General features: G+C 49.4%; 1 protein-coding gene across 1 annotated transcript in view; it reads left to right on the forward strand.

The window, feature by feature from the left end:
• Positions 1-26797, forward strand: part of LRP4 (LDL receptor related protein 4) — a 61586-nt gene that overhangs the window by 20871 nt on the left and 13918 nt on the right. The window contains exons 8-31 of the mRNA XM_050757524.1: positions 711-836; positions 1370-1495; positions 1687-1821; positions 2411-2536; positions 2881-3111; positions 4283-4439; positions 6929-7146; positions 7300-7476; positions 7890-8012; positions 10979-11187; positions 11341-11422; positions 13512-13617; positions 15059-15260; positions 17613-17802; positions 17890-18021; positions 19594-19734; positions 20098-20184; positions 20291-20462; positions 20967-21129; positions 21252-21477; positions 21831-22134; positions 23347-23565; positions 23702-23836; positions 25293-25401. Coding sequence (XP_050613481.1) covers positions 711-836; positions 1370-1495; positions 1687-1821; positions 2411-2536; positions 2881-3111; positions 4283-4439; positions 6929-7146; positions 7300-7476; positions 7890-8012; positions 10979-11187; positions 11341-11422; positions 13512-13617; positions 15059-15260; positions 17613-17802; positions 17890-18021; positions 19594-19734; positions 20098-20184; positions 20291-20462; positions 20967-21129; positions 21252-21477; positions 21831-22134; positions 23347-23565; positions 23702-23836; positions 25293-25401 — 3896 coding nt within the window. The remainder of the gene's footprint in view (positions 1-710; positions 837-1369; positions 1496-1686; positions 1822-2410; positions 2537-2880; positions 3112-4282; positions 4440-6928; positions 7147-7299; positions 7477-7889; positions 8013-10978; positions 11188-11340; positions 11423-13511; positions 13618-15058; positions 15261-17612; positions 17803-17889; positions 18022-19593; positions 19735-20097; positions 20185-20290; positions 20463-20966; positions 21130-21251; positions 21478-21830; positions 22135-23346; positions 23566-23701; positions 23837-25292; positions 25402-26797) is intronic.

Below are 26797 nucleotides of genomic sequence, written 5' to 3' on the forward strand. Positions count from 1 at the left end.
AAATTAGCCGGGCGAGGCGGTGGGCGCCTGTAGTCCCAGCTACTCGGGAGGCTGAGGCAGGAGAATGGCATGAACCCGGGAGGCGGAGCTTGCAGTGAGCCGAGATCGCGCCATTGCACTCCAGCCTGGGCGACTAAGCGAGACTCTGTCTCAAAAAAAAAAATAAAATAAAATAAACCCCATCTCTACTAAAAATACAAAACTTAGCCGGGTGTGGTGGCGGATACCTGTAATCCCAGCTACTCGGGAGGCTGAGGCAGGAGAATCGCTTGAAGCCAGGAGGCAGGGGTTGCAGTGAGCCAAGACAGCATCCCTGCGCTCCAGCTTAAGTGACAGAGTGAGATGACATCTCAAAAAAAAAAAAAAAAAAAAAGACAAAGAGGCCATTACCCATAAATCTTGAAGACACTGGGTAAGACCACCATGTACAGTTGTGTAGGTCGTGCACTGTGCAGAGGCAATATGTTCAAAGGGAAGCCAGTCACATAATAGATTTATATACTCATCATGGCAGTTTTCCAGCAGATGGCAGTAAAGTGTCTTGAGGAAAGGATACCTTTTTCTGATTCACACAAAGACGCCATATAGACCAGCTGTGATCCTGGTGTCAAGAGTGGCATGGGTACTGACATAAGCTGCAGCTTTGGGTGGCAGGGAGAATTTCAGGCTGAAATGGGGCCCACCTTTCATTAGGCCTTTGCTTTGCCCAGCCACCTCCATGTGTACAGCAGAACAGTTCCGCTGTCGCTCAGGCCGCTGCGTCCGCCTGTCCTGGCGCTGTGATGGGGAGGACGACTGTGCGGACAATAGCGATGAAGAGAACTGTGAGAATACAGGTGGTGTCTCCCAGGGTGCCCCAGAACCCTTAGCCTATAGTTGGGGTGGAAGGGTGGAAAAGAGGGTGTTATTGCTGTCTTTCCAGTCGGGTTGAGGTTTTACCAGTGTAAAATCCAGGAGCACCATTAAACTGCGGCCTTATGGCCTGGAGCACGGTATCAGAGCTGCGAGTTTCAATTGCCACTCCTATTCTAACTCACACACAGCCAGTGCCTTTAGCTCTGGTCTACTGAGGAAGGACTACCTTCCATCTGGCAGCCCCCATGGGTGCTCCCCGGCCATACTCAGTACTGAGCATGTGGATGTAGTTTTTCATTCTGTTCCATATTCCTCACCATCCCACTGTGGTGTCCTGGGGAGAAAGCGAATGCAGACATTCAGCCAGCCCTGTCTGAGCTGCTTCCTGCCCAGGACCCTCACCCTCCCACCTTGAGTCTCATCTGTCTCCAGCTTACCCTAGAAAATGACAGGCTCCCATCTCTTTGTTGACCCAAGCCCTGCCTTGCTGTGACCTGACCCTCCCTCTCCCTAGGAAGCCCCCAGTGTGCCTTGGACCAGTTCCTGTGTTGGAATGGGCGCTGCATTGGGCAGAGGAAGCTGTGCAATGGGGTCAACGACTGTGGTGACAACAGCGACGAAAGCCCACAGCAGAATTGCCGTGAGTGTCCCCAGTGGGCAGACCTGGCCCATGGTTTGTGGCCGAACCCCACCCATAGGGTTCAAAGGGAATCCTCCCTCAGGACTCTTGCAGCTTTGGGAGCTGTTGTTCCCGGTCCAGGTGGAATGCCAAGTTGGCTGTCTGGGGGAGGATTCTGGGCTCAACTCCCAACTCTGGCTTGGCTGGCACAGGGCCCCGGACAGGTGAGGAGAACTGCAATGTTAACAACGGTGGCTGTGCCCAGAAGTGCCAGATGGTGCGAGGGGCAGTGCAGTGTACCTGCCACACAGGCTACCGGCTCACAGAGGATGGGCACACGTGCCAAGGTGAGCTGAGGCCTGGTTTGCAGCAGAGTCGGGGTTCTGAGCAGGGGCAGCAGACAGGCAGCTGTGTTTCCTACGGGTCAGGCATGTGAAGGCTGTGACCTCATTTCATCCTCACAATAACCCTAGGAGGTGGGGATCATCCTTCCCATTTCACAGATGGGGAAACTGAAGCACAGAGAGGATAAGTAGCTTACCAAAGGCCACACAGCTGGTGAGCAGCAGAGTTGGGATTCCAGCCCAGGTCTGCATGACCTTAAAGCCCTTAACCATTTTTTTTTTTTTTTTTTTTTTTTTTTTTTTGAGATAGAGTCTTGCTCTGTCACCCAGGCTGGAGTTCAGTGGTGCAATCTCGGCTCACGGCTGCCTCCGCCTCCTGGGTTCAAGCAATTCTCCTACCTCAGCCTCCCAAGTAGCTGGGACTATAAGTGTGTGCCACCATGCCCGGCCGCCCTTAACTATTTCTTAGACAACCTTCCCACTAGGCCTGGAAAGTAGATGGGGATGTGGGCAGAAAAGCAGCTCGGCAGCCTGGGAGCGGGGGTGGGAGGACGACAGAAGGGAGATCTCTTGACGTGCCTGGTGTTCCCAGATGTGAATGAGTGTGCCGACGAGGGGTATTGCAGCCAGGGTTGCACCAACAGCGAAGGGGCTTTCCAGTGCTGGTGCGAAACAGGCTATGAACTACGGCCCGACCGGCGCAGCTGCAAGGCTCTGGGTAAGGGCTGTTGGCACTTGGCTGGGTGGGCAGAGGGCTGAGCATGGAGGAAGGCCAAGTGCTCTGGTGCTCAGGGATTTGCAGAGAGGTAGAGAGATTTCCATCGCAGTAAAACGGAGCAACAGTTGCATTCTGAGCCCCAAGAAAAGCTGCCGTGGTGGAGTGGGGTGGGGAGGGGTGGAGGAGTATAGTTTAAGGGTTGCTACTCTTCTGGTACTGATGCTGACAGCCTGGGGCATGCCCTTGTGGGCACATGGCTCTATCAGTCAGCTGAAGACCTGCTGATGGGTACCAGGGGCGGCTCTGAAACCCAGTGGGGACCCCATGTTTATACTGTGTCCCAGGGCCAGAGCCTGTGCTGCTGTTTGCCAATCGCATCGACATCCGGCAGGTGCTGCCGCACCGCTCTGAGTACACGCTGCTGCTTAACAACCTGGAGAACGCCATTGCCCTTGATTTCCACCACCGCCGCGAGCTTGTCTTCTGGTCAGACGTCACCCTGGACCGGATCCTCCGTGCCAACCTCAACGGCAGCAACGTGGAGGAGGTTGTGTCTACTGGGCTGGAGAGCCCAGGTAGGGAATGAGCCCCCATGGAGAGGGGCAGAGCCATGCCACATGCGCAGCAACGGTGGGAGGAGCAGGCCAGTGGTTTGCAAACCTTAGGCAGCAGCACATCTTTTTCTTCCAGGGAAATCTTAGCTGGAGCTCTAATATAGAAAACATTTGTTAATATATATCAATTTTATAGGTTCAAATATAACATTTGCTTATGATTGAACTCAGTCAGTGAGAATAATCAGAGCACGTTGGTGGTTGTAATCATGGGAGGGGAATCAGATTGATGGATGACAGAGTTCTCTATCAGCCTTTGCATCTAGTTTATTTCTGAGTTTTGTTTCAATTGCTTAGTATTAAGAATATTCAGATTGACCTGGATAAGTATATCAAAATGTTTTATAGATTTTAAAAAAATAGGCCAGGTGCGGTGGCTCATGCCTGTAATCCCAGCACTTTGGGAGGCCGAGGTGGGCAGATCATCTGAGGTTGGGAGTTTGAGACCAGCCTGGCCAACATGGCGAAACCCCGTCTCTGTTAAAAATACAAAAGTTAGCCAGGCGTGGTGGCGCACACCTGTAATTCCAGCTACTTGGCAGGCTAAGGAAGGAGAAACGCTTGAATCCAGGAGGTGGAGGTTGCAGTGAGCCAAGATCGTGCCACTGCACTCCAGCCCGCGCAATGGGAGTGAGACTCCATCTCAAAACAAACAAACAAACAAACCACAGAAACAGCTCACTTGGCAATCTCAGACTATTTTACAAACAGGTGAAGTGGTCAAATTCTAATTTGGTATCAAGCACATTGGACTCAAATGCTTAGAGAACTTCTGAAATGCCTCTGCAAAACCCTAAATGACAATTTACAAACCCCAGGGTCAGAGCAGTGGGGGACCCTGGGAATGCGTCAGGGAGACGGAATTCAGGAAGTGAGGTATGGTTGGCTGTGAGGAGGAAGTGCATGCCCTTGGACAGTTACTTGACTTTTCTGTGCCTCACTTTCCTCATCCTCATGGAAATTACAGTATCTAGCTCACAGAGTTGTGATGCTTAAATGAATTCATGTATCTAAAATGATGACAATAGTGCCTGGCCCAAGAAATTGCTTCCTGTAAGAGTTTGCTCTTGTTACTATGGGAAAGGGGAGCCTGGGTTGACTCCTTGACATTTTTTGTGCTGCTTCTCACCAGGGGGCCTGGCTGTGGATTGGGTCCATGACAAACTCTACTGGACCGACTCAGGCACCTCAAGGATTGAGGTGGCCAATCTGGACGGGGCCCACCGGAAGGTGCTGCTGTGGCAGAACCTGGAGAAGCCCCGGGCCATTGCCTTGCATCCCATGGAGGGGTAAGTTGTATCTCAGGCTGCTGAATCTCTCTTGCAACTTCTCGGGACAGCTCCCAGGCTACCGGACTAGATGCTCTGGGGGTACATCTTCAAAGTGTGGTGTAGCTGGGCCTGGTGGCTCATGCCTGTAATCCCAGCACTCTGGGAGGCCGAGGCGGGCAGATCACCTGAGGTCAGGAGTTCGAGACTAGCCTGGCCAACATGGTGAAACCCCGTCTCTGCAAAATACAAAAATTAGCCAGGCATGGTGGCGGGTGCTTGTAATCACAGCTACTCAGGAGGCTGAGGCAGGAGAGTCGTTTGAACCCAGGAGGCGCAGGTTACAGTGAGCTGAGATTGCGCCACTGCACTCCAGCCTGGGCGACAGAGCGAGACTCTGTCTCAAAAAAAAAAAAAAAAAAGGTGTGATGTTATGTTAATAACATGGGCCCTGTCCCCCACACACTTGAGTCTGGATCCTGGCTCTGTAGTAACTGGCTATGTGGCCTTGGGCCAGTTAATCTCTGTCTGCCTTGTTTACTCATTTCTAAATTGGCGATTAAAAAAAATACTTCCGTCATAGTTGTGTGAAGATTAAATGAGGTGATGCATTTTAAATTGCATATAATACACATTAGATAAGTTGTAGGTGTTTAGTATTTTTATTATTAGCTCATAAGGTTGACTTAATTAATACAAATTAAGTTATTAGTAATTCATAAGAATTGTAATTAATTATTATTGCCTAAAAATTAATAGAGGGGCCGGGCACAGTGGCTCACACCTGTAATTCCAGTACTTTTGGAGACCCAGGTAGGAGGATCACTTGAGTCCAGGAGTTCAAGACCAGCCTGGGCGACATAGTGTGGCCTCATCTCTACAAAAAATTTTTTTAAATTAGCCTGGCTTAGTGGGTGCATGGCTGTAGTCCCAGCTACTTGGGAGGTTGAGGTGCAAGGATGGCTTGAGACTGGGAGGTCGAGCTTGCAGGGAGCCATGATTGCAACACTGCATTCCAGCCTGGGTGACAGAGTAAGACCCTGTCTCAAAAAAAAGTTAAATAAATAAAATTGAGAAATCTGGTCAGGTTCAGTGGCTCAACGCCTGTAATCTCAGCACTTTGGGATGCTGAGGTGGGCAGATTGCTTGAGCCCAGGAGTTCAAGACCAGCTTGGGCAACATGGCAAAACCCCATCTCTATAAAAAGTACAAAAATTAGCTGGACTTACTGGTGCATGCCTGTAGTCCCAACTACATAGGAGGCTGAGGCAGGAGGATCACCTGAGTCCCAGAGTTCGAGACTGCAGTGAGCCATGATCATGACACTGCACTCGTGGATGACAGAGTGAGACCCTATCTCAAAAAGAAATTTAATTTAAAATTCAGAAATCTGAATTAAAGAAAAACTCCCAAAATGAAGTTCTTACGTCTGGCTTCTAAAAATTCTATTCAGTCAATGGAGGGAGTATCTTATAAGGTCCTGTAGTATGTGTCAACTGTTTTAGAAACTGTGTGTGTGTGTGTGTGTGTGTGTGTGTGTGTGTGTGTGTGTGTGTGTATAAAATACAAAAGGGGCCAGGCGTGGTGACTCAAGCTTGTAACCCCAGCACTTTGGGAGGCCGAGGCAGGTGGATCACTTGAGGTCAGGAGTTTGAGACTAGCCTGGCCAACATGGTGAAACCCCATCTCTACTAAAAATACAAAAATTAGTTGGGCGTGGTGGTGGGTGCCTGGAATCCCAGCTACTCAGGAGGCTGAGGCAGGAGAGTCACCTGAGCCCAGGAGGTGGAGGTTTCAGTGAGCTGAAATCGTGCCACTGCATTCCAGCCTGGGCAACAGAGCGAGACTCTGTCTCAAAAATAAAATAAAATAAAATACAAAAGGCAGTGGAAGAGACTGTGACAAAGAAGAAAGTGCCTGTCCTAATATTACATTGTATTGTCATTTATGAGGCTTTGTCTGTTTTGTTCACTGCTAGATTTCCAGTGCCTAAGATAGTATGTCCTGCCTGTTGCCAGTACGAAAAAAAAAATTATTAAATGAATAAATGCCCTGTCTGAAGACATTTAAACTCAAACACTTAAAAAGCATTCTGAGGCCAGGCATGGCAACTCATGCCTGTAACCCTCGCACTTTGGAAGGCCGAAGCAGGAGGATCGCTTGAGCTCAGGAGTTTGAGACCAGCCTGGGTAACATAGCAAGACCTCATCTCTACTACTACAAAAAAAAAATTTTTTTTTAATTGGTTAGGTGTAGTGGTACTAGCTGCTCAGAAGGCTGAGGTGGGAGGCCTTCTGAGCCCAGGAGATTGAGACTGCAGTGAGCTGTGATTGCACCTGCCCTCCAGCGTGGGTGACAGAATGAGACCCTATCTTAAAAAAATGCATTCTGTGGACCAAACATTGGAGTCCCCTGAGTTAAATGGATAAAAGCCCTCTACCTGATTATTCTCCTGGTTACCTACTTGTTTTCTGCTGCCCACTTCCCAATTTACTTTTCTCTCTTCCTAGTACCATTTACTGGACAGACTGGGGCAACACCCCCCGTATTGAGGCCTCCAGCATGGATGGCTCTGGACGCCGCATCATTGCTGATACCCATCTCTTCTGGCCCAATGGCCTCACCATCGACTATGCTGGGCGCCGTATGTACTGGGTGGATGCTAAGCACCATGTCATTGAGAGGGCCAATCTGGATGGGAGTCACCGTAAGGCTGTCATTAGCCAGGGTGAGCCCCTTCCTTCACTCTCCATCTCTTGTCCTCCTGCCCCTGTCCCTGTCCCCCAGGAGCCTTGGCAGAGGCTTTGTGTAGTTGCCAGGCCTGGGCCCAGAGACCATGGCAGTCCATGTCCAGACTGAGGTCTTCCTGGACTTTCCCCAGGCCTTCCGCATCCCTTCGCCATCACAGTGTTTGAAGACAGCCTGTACTGGACAGACTGGCACACCAAGAGCATCAATAGCGCTAACAAATTTACGGGGAAGAACCAGGAAATCATTCGCAACAAACTCCACTTCCCTATGGACATCCACACCTTGCACCCGCAGCGCCAACCTGCAGGTAAAAAACTGCCCACCGGGTGAGCCAAAGTAGTCTCATGGTTGAGGTGGCCTCTGGTGCCTTTGAGAACTTTCCTTCCCCTTAGGAGTTGCCATTTCTTCTGATGGGGAAATCCAGCGGGGCACTGACATGGGCTAACTCCTCCCTCTGCTGGACATTCAGGGCAGTACAACAAGATTCACGAAAAGACTCATTAGACTTCACCGTTCCCATCTAATTCAAGCAGACATTTACAGGCCATCTTCTCTGTGCCGGGTAGTCACTGTGCTAGCAGCAGGGGCAGATGTCAAAAATAATAAGACATAGTTTCTCCCTTCAGGGAACTATCACCCTACCTTAAACCCCTATTCCTTAGTCTTGGGGTCACTTTTGCAAACCTTTGCTAATCCTCTTGCCCTGGGCTCTTTGAGCAGGGAAGAACCGCTGTGGGGACAACAACGGAGGCTGCACGCACCTGTGTCTGCCCAGTGGCCAGAACTACACCTGTGCCTGCCCCACTGGCTTCCGCAAGATCAGCAGCCACGCCTGTGCCCAGAGTAAGTGGGTCTGCGACACCAGCCTCTATGGAGGCTATTGTGAGGATGGGGAGAAGGAACAAGGGATAGGAGGTGGAGGGATTGCCTATCGTGGGAAAAACCACATTCCTCAGGGAGCCCTGGAGAGGAAGAACTTAAGAGGCTGAGGGATCTTCTATCAAAGCTGAGGACTGAGGACCCAGCTCTAGCTGCTGAAGGCTCAGCAACACCACCTGGTCGAGTGTGAACACCTGCAATCAGGCTCATGTGTCATTTTACCAGGCAGGATACCTTCTCCATAGGCAGCAAGAGGGTTTTATGCTCTTCTAGAAAACAGGGGAATGATTTCCCACCTTTTTACCTTTAGCCTCACCCTGTTGAAGACTTTCTTCGGCCCTTAAACCAGGAAGCCAAAGTTCGAATCTCTGATGATGTTCTGTGTGAGCAGGTCCTGGATAAATATGTGTCAAACAAGTGGAAGATCGTGGGATTTCCTGGTCTCTCCCTGAACTACTACTTTGGCTTCCTTTGGGCTCCTGCGGGGTTATTGCTTTGAGAGGGTAGCCCTGGAGAGCCCTGCACACGATGACTTTTTCTAAGAATAGTCCAGAGAGGAGCAGTCCGGGCGTATGGCATGACCAGCAGGGGGCCTGGGGTGACTCCTCACACACCAGCAGCTGTTCTTGTTTACTGCTGCATACCCGACTGACCCTCTGAAATCTGGGTACAATAAAATTCTCCTGGGACCTGGGTCCTTTCTAGAGAGTGTGGTTAGGGAAAACATTCAGAAGTTTCAGTCATACACATTAAAAACCTAATTCATACACATTAAGAACCTAATTTCACGCTCTGAGTTTTCCCCTTGCATTCTTTTTTTTTTTTTTTGAGACAGAGTTTTGCTCTTGTTGCCCAGGCTGGAGTGCAACGGCACAATCTTGGCTCACTGCAACCTCCCCTTCCCAGGTTCAAGCGATTCTCCTGCCTCAGCCTCCCAAGTAGCTGGGATTACAGGCATGCGCCACCATGCCTGGCTAATTTTGTATTTTTAGTAGAGATGGGGTTTCTCCATGTTGGTCAGGCTGGTCTCAAACTCCCAACCTTAGGTGATCTGCCCACCTCAGCCTCCCAAAATGCTGGGCTTACAGGCATGAGTCACTGCACCCGGCTTTTTTTTTTTTTTTTTTTTTTTTTTTTTTTTTTAAGAGAGAGTCATTCTGTCGCCCAGGCTGGAGTGCAGTGGTGTGATTTTGGCTCACTGCAACCTCCGCCTCCTGGGTTCAAGTGATTCTCCTGTCCCAGCTCTGTGAGTAGCTGGGATTACAGGTGTGCACCACCACACCCAGCTAATTTTTGTATTTTTAGTAGAGATGGGGTTTCACCATGTTGGTCAGGCTGGTCTTGAACTCCTGACCTCGTGATCTGCCCACCTCCCAAAGTGTTAGGATTACAGGCATGAGCCACCGCACCCAGCGTTTTTTTTTTTTTTTTTTTTTTTTTTTTTTTTTTGAGACAGGGTCTTGCTCTGTCACCCAGGCTGGAGTGCAGTGGTGCAAACAGTGCTCACTGCAGCTTCAACTTCCTGGGCTTAAGCAAGCCTTCTGCCCCAGGCCCCTAAGTAGCTGGGACTACAGGCATACACTATCACACCTGGCGAATTTTGTGGGGTTTTTTGTTTGTTTTGTTTGTTTTTGAGACAGAGTCTCACTCTGTCACCCAGGCTGGAGTATGGTGGCATGATCTTGGCTCACTGTAACCTCCACCTCCCGGGTTCAAGCTACTCTTCTGCCTCAGGCTCCCAAGTAGCTGGGATTATTGGCACCTGCCACCATGCCTGGCTAATTTTTGTATTTTTACTAGAGATGGAGTTTCACTACATTGACCAGGCTGGTCTTGAACTTCTGACCTTGTGATCTGCCCGCCTCAGCCTTCCAAAGTACTGGGATTACAGGCATGAGCCACCGCGCCCAGTTAATTTTGTATTTTTAGTAGAGACGGGGTTCCACTATGTTGCTCTGGTCTCAAACTCCTCAGGATGGTCTCAAACTCCTGAGCCCAAATGATGCCCCCACCTCAGCCCCTCAAAGTGCTGGGATCACAGGCGTGAGCCACCATGCCCGGCCCTTTCCCCTTGAATTCTTTTGTGCCCAGCACTTCTCCTGTTGTCTTAGTGAGATGCAAGAAGTAAAGCCCCCTGTCCCCTGCCAGCTTCCCCTTAAGGATTTCCCAGTGCTAGGAAGAAGACATTTGGCAACGTTAGGCAGGAAGTGCCTTTCTGGATGAAAAGTCTACTGAGGAAGTATTCAGACTGGCCAGAGGAAGGGCAGAGGATGGAAGTAAACTTCGTAGAGGAGTGGCCAGAGCTCTTTCTCCGGAGTCAGACCCGAGTCCCAGCTCTGGTGCTTTGTAGCCATGGGATCTTGGGCACGTTTCTTAATCTCTGTTAGCCTCAGGGTTGCTCATCTAGAAAGTGGGAATGAGAATAACACACGATAGAGGCTTGGTGTGAGACCAAAAAAGCCCCAAGCACAGTGCCTGGCAAGGAAAGTGCTCAGCTTAAGCTACTGGCTTAAAGTTGTGAAGAGGAGAGCAAGAGGAAGGGATCCAGGTGATGGAGTGCAGGGACAGGAGCCCTGACACAGTCATGAACATCAGAGAAGTAGGGGTCAGGGGTTGGCAGTGGGCAAGCCAGGGCACCAGAAGAGGTGGAGAAAAGTAAGAAGAGAGAAAAGTTGAGATGAAGCCGACAGATGCTTAAACAGCATGCACTTCTGGGCCCTTGGTAGAGTCTGTTTCCATTTGATTTAGAAGTCTGATTCTGCCAGCATGGCAGTGCTCAAAGAGAGCCTGAGGTATAAAGCATAGGGGGCAAAGGGCACCAGATCCCAGGAAGTGTGATTGAACCAGATGTCACGCAGGTGAGCGTCTGTGTCTGTCACTGTTCTTGGATTTAGAGCATTAAAAGAAGACCCCTTTCGGCCTTTGATCAGGTCTTGACAAGTTCCTGCTTTTTGCCCGAAGGATGGACATCCGTCGAATCAGCTTTGACACAGAGGACCTGTCTGATGATGTCATCCCACTGGCTGACGTACGCAGTGCTGTGGCCCTTGACTGGGACTCCCGGGATGACCACGTGTACTGGACAGATGTCAGCACTGATACCATCAGCAGGGCCAAGTGGGATGGAACAGGACAGGAGGTAGGGCCCAGCGTGGGGAGATCGAGGGGTGGAATCTGCCATCTCCAGGGTAAGGGCTTCCCATACCTTTGCCAACCTTCAGAATTGGTGGAGTTTGGGCTTCAGTACTAGAGTGGAAGTACAGTTGGTGATACAGCTTTGCTTCCTGCCCAGGTGGTAGTGGATACCAGTTTGGAGAGCCCAGCTGGCCTGGCCATTGATTGGGTCACCAACAAACTGTACTGGACAGATGCAGGTATGTATAGGGGAGCCGTGGCTTGCCTGGCTCCCTGGGATTCCTCTTGTTTAAAACCCTGGCCTCAGATAGAAGGGGCCCAGTGTCCCTCCTGGGCCACTTCTGTCTTCACCTGAAGTCCTTGGTAGGTCAGAAGCAGGAGGTCTGCTGCAGAGCTGAAGTGAGAAGCTCCCATGTGAGAAGCTCACAGTGTGGCAGCTGCTTCTGCTGTGTAGTTGATGCTGGGGAGTGTTTTAAGGCATCTCAGACCATGAACCTATGCCTTGTGGTTTTCTTTCCGTAACTTTCTGGGTAAATCAGGCTTTGTTTTTTTTTTTGAGGTGGAGTCTTGCTCTGTTGCCAGGCTGTAGTGCAGTGGTGCAATCTGGTCTCACTGCAACCTCCCACTCCTGTGTTCAAGCTATTCCCCTGCCTCAGCCTCCCGAGTAGCTGGGACTACAGGCGTGCACCACCATGCCTGGCTAAGTTTTTGTATTTTAGTAGAGACGTGGTTTCACCATGTTGGCCAGGATGGTCTTGATCTCCTGACCTCATGATCCACCCATCTTAGCCTCCCAAAGTGCTGGGATTACAGGTGTGAGCCACCACGCCCAGCCAAATCAGGCATTTTTAATTAGCCAGTTGGGTTTGGGAGGCAAGGGGACACCCTGAACAAGTGCTACTTAGCGTGTGGTTGCTGGACCACGGAGGCTGACGACAACCTTGCCTCCTCTGCGTGGCAGCATCAGCATCATCTGGGAAGTGTTGGACATGCAGATTCTTGGCCCCCACCCTAGACTTACTGAATTAGCGCCGGGCATGGTGGCTCACACCTGTAATCTTAGCGCTTTGGGGAACCAAGGCAAGATCGCTTGAGCTTAGGAGTTCAAGATCAGCTTGGGCAATATAGCAAGACCCCCCAGACCTCCCCCAATTTTTTCTTTTAATTAGCTGGGTGTAATGGTACATGCCTGTAGTCCCAGCTACTTGGGAGGCTGAAGTGGGAGGATTGCTTGAACCCGGGAGTTCAAGGCTGCAGTGAGCCATGATCGCACCACTGCATGCCAGCCTAGGCAAAAGAGCAAGACCCTGTCTTCAAAAAAAAGACAAGACTTACTGAATCAGAATCTTAGGGGGTTAGTGAGCATGAAATGGACTAGCATTTTTTTTTTTTTTTTGAGACAGAGTCTCGCTGTGCTGCCCATGCTGGAGTGCAGTGGCACAGTCTCAGCTCTCTGCAACCTCTGCCTCCCCGGGTTCAAACGATTCTTCTGCCTCAGCTTCCCAAGTAGCTGGGATTACAGGCATGCACCACCCACACCCAGCTAATTTTTGTATTTTTAGTAGAGATGGGGTTTTACCATGTTGTTCAGGCTGGTCTCAAACTCCTGACCTCGTGATCCACCTGCCTTGGCCTCTCAAAGTGCTGGGATTACAGGCGTGAGCCACCGCGCCCGGCCAAATATTTTTATTTTAAAAAAATCTTTGGGTGTTAGGTTCAGGAATCTGTGGTTTTTTTTTTGTTTTTTTTTTTTGAGACGGAGTCTCACGCTGTTGCCCAGGCTGGAGTGCAGTGGCGCGATCTCGGCTCACTGCAAGCTCCGCCTCCTGGGTTCACGCCATTCTCCTGCCTCAGCCTCCTGAGTAGCTAGGACTACAGGCGCCCGCCACCGCGCCCGGCTAATTTTTTTTTGTATTTTTAGTAGAGACGGGGTTTCACTGTGGTCTCGATCTCCTGACCTTGTGATCCGCCCGCCTCGGCCTCCCAAAGTGCTGGGATTACAGGCTTGAGCCACCGCGCCCGGCCAGGAATCTGTGTTTTAACAAGCTCTCCTGACTCAACGCACACTAAGGTTTGAGAATGATCGCCTTAAATTATGGTTGCCTATGTTTGGGAAGTCTTGCTCTTTCAAGAAATCCAACTGATCACATCCTTGAATTTCTTCTTACAGTTCAAGTCACTAAATTTCCATTGTGCATCTGTCACAAAATATCTTTTGAGTACCTACTCTGTGCTCCGCTGGCACATACCAGGCTCTTGTGTTGGCCATGGAAGGTAAGAGGGTGAATGAACAAGACTAGAATTAATCTCTGTATCCCTTCTTGGTAGGTACAGACCGGATTGAAGTAGCCAACACAGATGGCAGCATGAGAACAGTACTCATCTGGGAGAACCTTGATCGTCCTCGGGACATCGTGGTGGAACCCATGGGCGGGTGAGTGGCTGCCCCTTGGGAATGACCTCCACACACCCCTCCCAAGATCTGAGTTCCAGAGAGAAGTCTAAAGATTAGGAAGAGTGGCCAAATCTTATGGATATACAAGGAAGCAAGAGCAGCTATAGAAACCAGAGGCTGGTGACAACTTTGTATTCTCTGTGGACAAGGAAACTTTTCAATTCTTCCTTTCCTTATCTCGTTTTTATTGTTGGTTAGCTTACAAAAGTAACTCATTGTTAAAAAAATTTTAATCTGTAGCAAGTAAAAATTCTCTGTGATCTCACTCTCCAGCAGTAAGTTAACAATTTAGGGTATTTTTTTTCCTACTAAATGTATGTAAACATTTGTTATTGGTGGTGATGGTTTTGGTTTTACAAAAATAGCACATTTTTGTGACTTTTTTCTGCTTGCCTATATATCTTGTGTATCTTTCCAGTTGAGTGTATAGATCTACCTTGTTTTTGTTGTTGCTGTTTGTTTGTTTTCAGACAGGGTCTTGCTCTGTGGCCCAGGCTGGAGTGCAGTGGTGCAAATCATGGCTCACTGCAGCCTCAACCTCCTGGGCTCAAGCAATCCTCCTGCCTCAGCCTCCCAAGTAGCTGGGAGTACAAGCACAGACCACAATGCCTAGCTAATTTTTACAGGTTTTTTTTTGTAGAGATGGGGTCTTGCTTTGTTGTCTAGGCTGGTGTCAAATTTCTGGGCTAAAGCAATCCTGCCTCAGTCTCCCAAAGTGCTGGGATTACAGGTGTGAGCCACTGCACCTGGCCTATGTTGTTCTTACTGGTTATATAGAGTTCTGTTAAATTATTTAACCCATCCAGTGAATAAACATTTCTTTTTTTTTTTTTTTTTGAGACAGAGTCTCACTCATTGCCCAGGCGGGAGTGCAGTGGCGCAATCATGGTTTACTGCAGCCTTGCCTTCCTGGTTTCAAATGAGCCTCCTATCTCAGCCTCTCAAGTAACTGGGACCACAGATGTGCACAACCATATCCGGCCCTTTTTTTTTTTTTTTTTTTTTTTTGGTAGAGATGGGATCCTACTGTGTTGCCCAGGCTGGTCTCAAACTTCTGGGCTCAAGCAATACTCTCAACTCAGCCTCCCAAAGTGCTGAGATTATAGGCATGAACCATGGCGCCTGGCCAAGGAAACATTTCTTATTCATTTTCACCCTCCTCTTTCTTTATTCCCATGTACACTTTATTTGCTGAGTTCTGCTTAAGCTGTGGGTTCTGCTTTTATTAAGACCCTGTAGCTTTTGATAATGGTAGAAGACAAGGCATTCAGAGATAGCGCTGAGCCCAGGGCTGGGCTGGACACTGAAACAGGAGGCTGAGGCAGCTACTTCAGGCAGAAACCCTGAAATCCTAGGTACTCTGAGTCCCTGCTGGATATTAACTAGCTTGTAAGACCTCCCTTGCCTTGCCTTTGCCCAGGTACATGTATTGGACTGACTGGGGTGCGAGCCCCAAGATTGAACGAGCTGGCATGGATGCCTCAGGCCGCCAAGTCATTATCTCTTCTAATCTGACCTGGCCTAACGGGCTAGCTATTGATTACGGTTCCCAGCGGCTATACTGGGCTGACGCCGGCATGAAGACAATTGAATTTGCTGGACTGGATGGCAGTAAGAGGAAGGTAAGGGTGGCACTAAAACATCTTCCCCCGGCCTTGACAGCCTCCAGGATGGTACTTTTTGGCTGGCACTGGTACTGATCAGAGCTAAGGGGACCAGCATGGGGCATGTGCTGTTTCTCTGAGGCTGTGGGTGCTGTCCAGAGCTTGGGGGCAGGGGTGGGAAAGGGCTGCTGGTTGATGATGAAAAGACTTGTGTGGATTATGAGCTGGGGGTGTAAATGCACAAACTTTCCTGTGAACCAGCACAACTATTGCTTGTTAATTACCAGTTGCACTGTGGGCCCATGATTGATCTCTTTTTGTTTTTATTTTGGTATAATTTCAAACTTACAGAAAAGTTGCAAGAACAGGTAAAAAGAATACATAAATAAAATTTTGCCACATTTGCTTTATCATTCTGTTTTGGTACACACTATTATTTTATGGAGCTGTCTGAGATTAGAGTGCACACAGCCTGCCCTTGACTCCAAACTATTCCTGTGCACATTTCCTAAAAGCAAGGATGTTGTCTTACATCACCACAGTACAATGATCAAAATCAGGATATTTAACATTGATCCAATATTACTGTCTTTTTTTTTTTTTTTTTTTTTTTTTTGGTTTTTGGTTTTTTAGAGGTAGGGTCATGCTCTGTCACCCAGGCTGGAGTGCAGTGGCGTGATACTGGGTCACTGCGCCCTCGACCTCCTCGGATCCTGAGTAGCTGAGACTACAGGCATGAGCCATAACGCCTGGCTAGTTTTTTTTTTTTTTTTGGTGGAGACTTCCTGTATTACCCAGGCTAGTCTCAAACTCCTGGCCTCAAACGATCCTTCTGCCTTAGCCTCTCAAAGTGCAGAGATTACAGGCGTGAGCCACCATGCCCAGCCCAATATTACTGTCTAATCATAGTCCTTGCTCAATTTCACTACCGATTGCCTCAGTGATGTCCTTTATAGCTCCCCTCACCCCACTTTTTTTCTTTGTTAATCTAGGATCCAATAAGGATCACCCATTGTGTTTAGTAATTATGTCTCTTTTAATTTTTATTTATTTATTTATTTTTAGACACTCACTCTGTGGCCCAGGCAGGAGTGCAGTGCCACAAAGATGGCCCACTGTAACCTCGACCTCCTGGGCCCAAGGGATCCTCCCGCATAGCTGGGACCACAGGCATCTACTGCTGCACCCGAGCTACTCAGGAGCCTATGGGTTTGAGGCCACTTGGCTGATTTTTTTATTTTTTGTAGAGATAGGGGTCTCACTTTGTTGTCTAGGCTAGTCTTGAACTCCTAGCCTCAAGCAATTCTCTTGCCTTAACCTCCCAAAGTGTGGATTTATAGGCATGAGCCACCACACATAGCTTGCTTTTTTTTTTTTTCTTTTGAGACTGCAGTCTTGGTGTGTTGCCCATGCTGACGTGGGCTCAGGGGATCCTCCCATCTGAGGCTCCTGAGTAGCTGGAGCTGTGCACCACTGGGCCCAGCTAATCTAGTCTCTTTACTCTCTGATCTGGAACATTTCCTCAGCTTTTCTGTGGCTTTCTTGACATTTGCATTTTTTGTTTGTTTGTTTTGTTTTGAGACAGAGTCTTGCTCTGTCGCCCAGACTGGAGTGCAATGGCACAATCTCGGCTCACTGCAACCTCTGCCTCCTGGGTTCAAGCAGTACTCCTGCCTCAGCCTCCCGAGTAGCTGGGATTACAGGCGCCCACCACTACGCCCAGCTACTTTTTGTATTTTTAGTAGAGACAGAGTTTCGCCATGTTGGCCAGGCTAGTCTCGAACTCCTGACCTCAGGTGATCCGCCCACCTTGGCCTCCCAAAGTGGACATTTGCATTTTTTAAAGAGTAAAGTCCAGTTATTTTTTTTATAATGTCTCTCAACTTGGATTTATCTAATGTTTCCTTGTGATTGGATTCATAGTGTGCATTTGCAGCAGGAATACTACCCTAAGTGAAGTCACGTCCTTGAGTTCTCAGTGTGTCTCATCAGTAGACACAGGTGTTGGCCTGTTCCATTATTGTGATACTTACTGCCATTGTATGGTTAAGGTAGTGTCCACTGTAAAGTTGCTATTTTTTTCTTTTGTACTTAATAAGTAATTTGTACAGAGATACTTTGAGATGATGTGAATAATAGATGACTTCCAACATATTCCAATGAAACCATCACATGACCCTTAGAGCCAGGCACGATCAAGTCACAGATTGATAGGGCAAGGCTCAGAGAGATTTTATAAGTAGGTCTTACTAGAGGTCACACAGTAGGTGTTAGTGGGAGAGCCACTTTCTGAGTCCACAGTGAGCTCTTTACCACTGCTCTGTGCTGTCAGACTTTGTTGAAGATGACACAGTGTTGGGGCCCTGGCAGGTACTGATCGGAAGCCAGCTCCCCCACCCATTTGGGCTGACCCTCTATGGAGAGCGCATCTATTGGACTGACTGGCAGACTAAGAGTATACAGAGCGCTGACCGGCTGACAGGGCTGGACCGGGAGACTCTGCAGGAGAACCTGGAGAACCTGATGGACATCCATGTCTTCCACCGCCGCCGGCCCCCAGGTGAGCAGCCCTTGGCTCGCATTGGCTTCTCCTTGGCCCTCCTATGCCCTAACCCTCCCCATTGAACATCCCCTCCTCTCTACCCAGTGTCTACACCATGTGCTATGGAGAATGGCGGCTGTAGCCACCTGTGTCTTAGGTCCCCAAATCCAAGCGGCTTCAGCTGTACCTGCCCCACAGGCATCAACCTGCTGCCTGATGGCAAGACTTGCTCACCAGGTGAGTGAAAGCATCACAGATCTAGATGCAGCCTCTCTGGGAGGGGGCAATGACTCTCTTCCTTCCTTGCAGATGGGCTCCAATGTGGTCTGAGAAACCATGAGTCCTGCTGCTTCTAGAGGCCCAGGGGAGAGACTCGCGGCTTTTAGAAAAGGGGAGGGGCCTGGGGAGAGGCCCTTGGAAGCAGGTAGAAAGGACTGGAGGCAGGGTCCACCTAGTTCTTATGATGTCTTCATGCATATTAGATAAAGTTGCTCCTTTCTCAAGACACTTTCCTCTCATCTCTTAGTACATTGTCATAATATACTGATTTGGTTGGAATAAGATACTTCTGGCCAGGCACAGTGGCTCACACCTGTAATCCCAGCACTTTGGGAGGCCGAGGCAGACAACTCACTAGAGGTCAGGAGTTCAAGACCAACCTGGCCAACATGGTGAAACCTCGTCTCTACTAAAAACACAAAAATTAACCAGGCACGGTGGCACGTGCCTGTAATCCCAGCTACTTGGCAGGCTGAGGCAGGAGAATCGCTTGAACCCAGGAGGCAGAGGTTGCAGTGAGCAGAGATCACACCACTACACTCCAGCCTGGGCAACAGAGTGAGACTCTGTCTCAAAAAAATAAATAAAAAATTAAAGACACTTCTAACTACCTAAAATTGGTATAATGAAAACAGAAATGTATGATATCTACAATGTCATGGTGCCCTCCCCCTTAGATGTGCCACTTTTGTGAGCACACAACCTATGTGACAGCCTTATTGGAGGGTCCCAGAAGCAGTACCTGGCTACCCAGATGTTGGGAGTCAAGTTTTCTCCCTAGGAGATGCTGCAGGGCAGGCTGCACTTGAACTCTAACCTCCCTGGGAATTTGAGTGAGAAAGGAGCTGTGAACTGTGCCTCCCAGGTTGTGAGTAGAGCCCACTGGGGTCCCTTTATTCCCTTTCTTTTTTTCTCTTTCTTAATCTTCATGGTAAAGGGTCCATCAAAGAGAGCCACTTTCATAATGTTAATAAAGAGGCATTATTTATGAATACGTGTGAGACCTAATGGTAAGTGCTTTGTGTACATGATCTTTTAACCCTTACAGCCACCCTGTTATTGTCCCCATTTTATAGATAAGAAAACTGAGGCTTAATAATTTAGGCTGAGAGTAGTGCCTCACGCCTGTAATCCCAGCACTTTGGGAGGCTGAGGTGGGGCAGATGCTTGAGCCCAGGAGTTTGAGACCAGCCTTGGCAATATGATGAAACCCCATCTCTACAAAAAATACAAAAATTCACTGGGCATGGTGGCATGTGCCTGTAGTCCCAGCTATTCAGGGGGCTGAGGTGGGAGGATCGCTTGAGCTCAGGAGGTCAAGGCTGCAGTAAGCCATGATCATGCCACTGCACTCCAGCCTGGGTGACACAGCAAGACCCTGTCTCAAAAAATAATAATAATTTAAATATCTTGCCTAGAATAACATAGCTAGAAACTAGCAGGGACAGGGCATGAATTTCAGTTTGCCTGATTCCAAATCCACTTAATGGCTGTGCTCAAGTGATCTCTTCCCTCCTCTCCACCTGGCAGGCATGAACAGTTTCCTCATCTTCGCCAGGAGGATAGACATTCGCATGGTCTCCCTGGACATCCCTTATTTTGCTGATGTGGTGGTACCAATCAACATTACCATGAAGAACACCATTGCCATTGGAGTAGACCCCCAGGAAGGTCTGTGTGGCCCTCCCTTCCCACCTGGCCTTCTGTCCCTGCCCTTCAGCAATTACTGTCCTTCCTCTCCCACCACCTTTGTCTCCTGCCAAGAGCCGGGGGTTTCCCATACCCTCTGGCATAGCCCCTGTCCCTGTCTCTCTAGCATTTTCTCTTTGGTTATGAGAGCATGGTTTGGGGCCCTCTTCTCTCCATCTCTGCCAAGAGCTATCCTGCTATGATATTTCTGCATTTTCCTTGATTTCCTCTGCTAGAGGCTCCAGGGCTCTCTGACATGCTCTGGTGTTTCAGGACACGAATCAGCTGTGTGTGTCCCATTGTAGGGGGTGAGGGTCTTGGTTGAGCCAAGCTTTCCCTCTCCAGGAAAAGTGTACTGGTCTGACAGCACACTGCACAGGATCAGCCGTGCCAATCTGGACGGTTCACAGCACGAGGACATCATCACCACAGGTGGGACTTCCTCCCAGCCCAGGGACCACCTGTCTGGCAACGGGACTGGGGAAATAGCCCATCTGTTTTAAAATAGGAGCCAGTGTGCTCTTTTGACTTCCCACAGGGCTACAGACCACAGATGGGCTCGCGGTGGATGCCATTGGCCGGAAAGTGTACTGGACGGACACGGGAACAAACCGGATTGAAGTGGGCAACCTGGACGGGTCCATGCGGAAAGTGTTGGTGTGGCAGAACCTTGACAGTCCCCGGGCAATCGTACTGTACCATGAGATGGGGTGAGAGCTGGCTGTATCACACTGGGTAGTGTGGGGGGCCAGCTCAGCTGGGGTTATGATGGGGTGAAGGTGGGTAGCAGAGAGCAAGCTTGCATCACAGGAACAAGGTGACCTCCTTGGGGCTCTTCCACTCTCTTGTGACTTCTCGCAGGGTGACAGTACAGTGTAGAAGTTAAAAGCATGAGCCTTAGAATCAGAATCCCAGGATTGAAATGTTTTCATCATGTGTTAACTATATCACTTGGGTCCAGTATTTAACCTCTCTGATTCTCAGCTTCCTTACCTATCTATTAAATGGAGGTGGTAGTGAAAATACATACCTTGTCGCCCTTATGAAGATTGAGATAATGCACATGAAGTATTTTGCAAAGCATTTTGTCAAGCAAAAATTTTGCCTGACATACTATAAGTACTCAAGTGTATCTGACATACTGTTAAGTACTCATGGTATGTGGTAGCTGCTGGAATAACTAGCTAATATAGCTGATATTCTTCCTCACTCAGGTTTATGTACTGGACAGACTGGGGGGAGAATGCCAAGTTAGAGCGGTCCGGAATGGATGGCTCAGACCGCACAGTGCTCATCAGCAACAACCTAGGATGGCCCAATGGACTGACTGTGGACAAGGCCAGCTCCCAACTGCTGTGGGCCGATGCCCACACCGAGGTGAGAGCCGTGCCCTTGCTGCTTCCTAGGAGCCTGGGAAGATGGGAAAGGCCTGCCTCAGATCTCCACGGAGAGTTCCCTATCTGCTGATCACCACCCCCCACCCTCTTCTTCCTCTGCAGCGAATTGAGGCTGCTGACCTGAATGGTGCCAATCGGCATACATTGGTGTCACCAGTGCAGCACCCATATGGCCTCACCCTCCTCGACTCCTATATATACTGGACTGACTGGCAGACCCGGAGCATCCACCGTGCCGACAAGGGTACCGGCAGCAATGTTATCCTCGTGAGGTCCAACCTGCCAGGCCTCATGGACATCCAGGCTGTGGACCGAGCACAGCCACTAGGTGAGAGTCAGACGGCTGGGGCTGTGAGTCAGAGCCTCTGGCTTTCTGGGGCCGTCTCAACATCAGAGATATATCCAGAGCACAGAGCTCCTTTACAGCCAGAAAGACAGTGACCTGTTGAAGCTCCCTTTCAGGATTGGGCTGTGTTCTCTTTGGGTATGGCTGGTACTGCAGCTGTCACCTTCAGAGGACTCCTGGAGATCCTCCTGCAGACCCTCCTTCTGCCTCACCCCGCCAGGCACTGAATCCTGTCACTTAGAACAGCAAAGAGTCAGCCACAAGCAACTGGGACCTTTGTAAGATTCAGATGATGTTCCAGGCTAGGCGTGAACACTTCTGCTTCTCATCACCAGGTTTTAACAAGTGTGGCTCGAGAAATGGCGGCTGCTCCCACCTCTGCTTGCCTCGGCCTTCTGGCTTCTCCTGTGCCTGCCCCACTGGCATCCAGCTGAAGGGAGATGGGAAGACCTGTGATCCCTCTCCTGAGACCTACCTGCTCTTCTCCAGCCGTGGCTCCATCCGGCGTATCTCACTGGACACCAGTGACCACACTGATGTGCACGTCCCTGTTCCTGAGCTCAACAATGTCATCTCCCTGGACTATGACAGCGTGGATGGAAAGGTCTATTACACAGATGTGTTCCTGGATGTTATCAGGTATGAGCAACACTGAAACCTCCAAAGGACACAGATTTGCTTCTGATCGCCCATGGGTGAGGTTATGTTCTGACCGCTAAATGGATGAGTGATTCGGCACTTTGGATAGCGAGTTCTAATCCTGACTTGTTCACTTTGTAGTGTTGTCACTTAGAGCAGAGTTTCAAACTTTTGTTTGTTTAGAGATTACATGGAAGCCTAGTATGTAAAACAAACAACAACAATAAAAAACAGGTAAAGTCAGGGTGGGGACCTGGAGCCTTTCACATCTACCATTGTGCCCTGAGGGAGCTCCAAGAATCCCCGAGGACTTACTGATGAGTAGGCCATATTACCAGTATCTGTATTGCAGTAAAGGAGCCCCAGCCAAATGCCAAGGCGTATGGTGGTTTACAAAGCTGTTGTTTTTTATTTTTTTGTTGTTTTATTTTTATTCTTTAAATCTGTGGCCCTAACAAAGCTTAGGAATATGATGCCCTGCTACCAGTAAGAGTGGTTTCCCATGGCAGAGATTCTCACAGGGAGGAACAGGGAACATTCCTCTTTACTCTCCCCAAGGGATGTATTAGAATCTCAAGCTGGGGACAGGTAGGCATATGCAATTTCGGGAAGTCCCCTAGGTGACAGTGACATGCTCCCCATTCTGAGGGAGAGTTCCCTCCTGCCTGTAGGGCCTCTGCAAAAGTGCACAGATAGGGTTGGGCATGGTGGCTCACACCTGTAATCTCAGCACTTTGGGAGGCCAAGGCGGGAAGATTGCTTGAGCCCAGGAGTTCAAGACCAGCCTAGGCAACATAATGAAACCTCATATCTACTTGTATTTAAAATTATTTTTAACTTTTAAAAAATGCACAGGTAGGTTTTGACAAATCTGTATTTCTTATAATCACCACCTAACAATCCTTGTCTCTTCCCAAAGATATGTGGGGAATGATAAACCTGTCTTCTAGCAAGACGTCCCCTGGCAGCCGCCACTATTTCCAGTTAGCAGGAAATACTCTATCCTCCTAAGAACTGGTTCATTCATTCTGCAATTATTTTATCGAGCATTTATCATGCTGGGTGCTGAGGAATGTACTCACAGATACTTGGTCTCTGTCCCTGTGGAGCTTACAGTTCAGTGGGGGTCCAGTTATGGGAACATGGGTTAAAGGAGTTCTACTCTATTCTGGGGCAGTCTGGTTGCTCATCCAACACTGGGCTCTCCCCAAGGCGAGCAGACCTGAATGGCAGCAACATGGAGACAGTGATCGGGCGTGGGCTGAAGACCACTGATGGGCTGGCAGTGGACTGGGTGGCCAGGAACCTGTACTGGACAGACACAGGTCGAAATACCATTGAGGCATCCAGGCTGGATGGTTCCTGCCGCAAAGTGCTGATCAACAATAGCCTGGATGAGCCCCGGGCCATTGCTGTTTTCCCCAGGAAGGGGTAAGTTTATGGCCAGCAGAAGAGAGATCCAGGGAAGAAGGGCTGGGTGGAAAAGATGGTGTTGCCTTCTGTGTTCTCTCAGCCTCTGGGTGCCGTCTTCCCTTGCCTTGATGATGATGGCGCTGTTGTGTCTCAGGTACCTCTTCTGGACAGACTGGGGCCACATTGCCAAGATCGAACGGGCGAACCTGGACGGTTCTGAGCGGAAGGTCCTCATCAACACAGACCTGGGCTGGCCCAACGGCCTCACCCTGGACTATGATACCCGCAGGTGGGAGTCCTGCACCAAACAGCCTCCTGGAGATCGGGTGGGCAGAAGAGAGAATGGTTGAGATTAAAATGGAAAAATGAAAAGATAGAAAGCTTCTTGGTATGTGGGGAAGAGGAACCATTGAGAAGGATGAGGGAATGTATTCTTAGAGCAGCGATTGCTAAATCCAGCCCTCAACCCTTAGGTGGGTCTTGTTTGGCTGGTTTACATGTTCCTAATTTGAGTGCCTTTGGCAGAGCATGTCTTCTGGCTGGACCACAGGTCTCACACCCCTACTCATTTAAGGGCTGATTCTTGTATTTGTTATAATATAACAAATCCTGATCCCTTCAGGCTCTGGAACTTTGTTGTTGTTGAGACAGCATCTTGCTCTGTTGCCCAGGCTGGAGTGCAGTGGTGCAGTCACAGCTCTCTGCAGCCTGAACCTCCCTGGCTCAAGCCATCCTCTCACCTCAGCCTCTCAAGTAGCAGGGACTATAGGCACATACCACCATGCCCAGCTATGCCCAGCTAATTTCTAAAATTTTTGTAGAGACAGCGTCTTGCTATGTTGCCCAGACTGGTTTTGAACTCCTGGACTCAAGCAATCCTACTGCCTTGGCTTCCCAAAGTGCTGGGATTTCAGGCGTGAGCTACCACGCCTGACCCAGGCTCCAGAATGTACAACTACTTGTCTAGATAAGAAATGCTGAGGGCAGGGGGAAGGGGCTCTGAAGAAGTCTGTGCCCCCTTCTGACCCAAAAGAAGCGGAAGGGAATCCAAGACTTCTGGAACGGCGGTAGAATGCCTTCTTCTTTTAACCTCAGTGAGGCCCATGTAGACTGAGCTCCCTTCTTTTTGTTTTTGAGACAGTCTCACTCTTTTGCCCAGACTGGAGTGCAGTCGCATGATCTCGGCTCATTGCAACCTCCGTCTCCTGGATTCAAGCAATTCTCGTGCCGCAGCCTCCCAAGTAGCTAGGACTACAGGCACGTGCCACCATGCCTGGCTAATTTGTGTATTTTTAGCAGAGACGGGGTTTCACCATGTTGGCCAGGCTGGTCTTGAACTCCTGACCTCAAGTGATCCCCCGCCTCAGCCTCCCAAAGTGCTGGGATTACAAGTGTGAGCCACCATGCCCGGCCAACTGAGCTCTCTTAAAGACCATTTGTAAAAATTTGGGCTTTGATTCTTGAGTAGGAGTCAAAGGGCAATCAAATTCCTGAAGATGAAGCTGGGTGGTGGTTCCTCTCAGGTCACTCTACGCCTCCCCAGAGCAGCCCTGACCTCCCCACTCATGAACCACCAGCTCCCCTCTTCAGCTTTGGGACTCACAGTGACTCCTCATTAAGGGTGCTTCTTGAGTTCTCATAGCACCTGCCAGTCAGCTCAGGAGGGGACAGATAGGTTCTTAGGGGGAAGAGCTGGGCTTCCTGGCAAGCATTTGGAGCAGCCACTCTTTTCGTTTTCTTCGCAGGATCTACTGGGTAGACGCCCATCTGGACCGGATCGAGAGTGCTGACCTCAATGGGAAACTGCGGCAGGTCTTGGTCAGCCATGTGTCCCACCCCTTTGCCCTCACACAGGTACTGGCTCAGGAGAGAGGTAACTAACCTCCTTGCCTGGGATGTTTCTTTGGGGTTCTAAGTCAGCAGTCTCAGCTGTAGCTGCTACTGAACAGACATGCTATTGAAGCTCATTTTAGGGATTTTTCCTGTGCCCTGAAGCCTTGGTAGGTTGCTAGGGCCACCCAGTGCCTTCATACTCCTATCCTGCCATTCCCATGTTCTAGCATTCAAAGGAGTGGCTCTCAAAGAGTGGTATACAGAATCAGATGTGGCACTTGTTAAAAGGCAGGTTCCTAGGCCGTGACTATAGAGGTTATAGAGAAGCAGCTTCATGAGGGCTGGGCACAGTAAAATCCATTTTGACAAGTTCCCCAGTTAATCCTAATGCTGTGGTCCCAGCATCTGGGCTTAGGGAGCTCACTTAGTGGCAACAGAGTGGAGTGACTAAAAGCCAGAGTTTTGAGGCATCTAGCCAGTTTGTAAGTATTTAATGAGTACCATTAATGTGCCAGGTACCTGGGTTCAAGTTTTATCTGTATTATTAAATAACTGGGTAACTTTGAACCGGAGTGACTGAACCTCTCTCAGCTTCAGTTACCTACAAAATAAATCAGCCTAATAATAGTATCCTCCTGAAACAGACACAAAGCATTAGTATAGTACCTGGCACACAGTAAGCACCACACGCATGTTATCGCTACCCATTTTAATTATTATTAGCTGTCACTTTTGAGTTCTAACACAAAAATAATTTGGGCAAGGAAAAGAAGATCTACCAGGCCTGAGGCCAAAACAGGAATTCTCAATCATTTAAAAATCTTGGCCAGGTGTAGTGGCTTATGCCTGTAATCCCAGCACCCTGGCCAAGGCCAGAGTATCAGTTGAGCCCAGGAGTTTGAGACCAGACTGGGCAACATGGCAAGACCCTGTCTTTACAAAACTTTTTGTTAAATTAGCCAGGTGTGGTGGTACACACCTGTAGTCTCAGCTACTCAGAAAGCTGAGGCAGGAGGATCACTTGAGCCCAGGAGGTTGAGCTGCAGTGAGCTACGTTTGTACCACTGTGCTCCAACTTGGGCAACAGAGCAAGATGCTAGAGAGAGTCAGAGAGAGAGAGAGAGAGAGAGACAGAAAGGAAAGAAGAAAGGAAAGAAAGTAAAGAGAAGTGGCCGGGGGCGGTGGCTCAAGCCTGTAATCCCAGCACTTTGGGAGGCCGAGACGGGCGGATCACGAGGTCAGGAGATCGAGACCATCCTGGCTAATATGGTGAAACCCCGTCTCTACTAAAAATACAAAAAACTAGCCGGGCGAGGTGGTGGGCGCCTGTAGTCCCAGCTACTCGGGAGGCTGAGGCAGGAGAATGGCGGGAACCCGGGAGGCGGAGCTTGCAGTGAGCTGAGATCCGGCCACTGCA

This window comes from Macaca thibetana, chromosome 14 (genome assembly GCF_024542745.1).
Source record: "Macaca thibetana thibetana isolate TM-01 chromosome 14, ASM2454274v1, whole genome shotgun sequence".
NCBI classification, from domain to species: Eukaryota; Metazoa; Chordata; class Mammalia; order Primates; family Cercopithecidae; genus Macaca; species Macaca thibetana.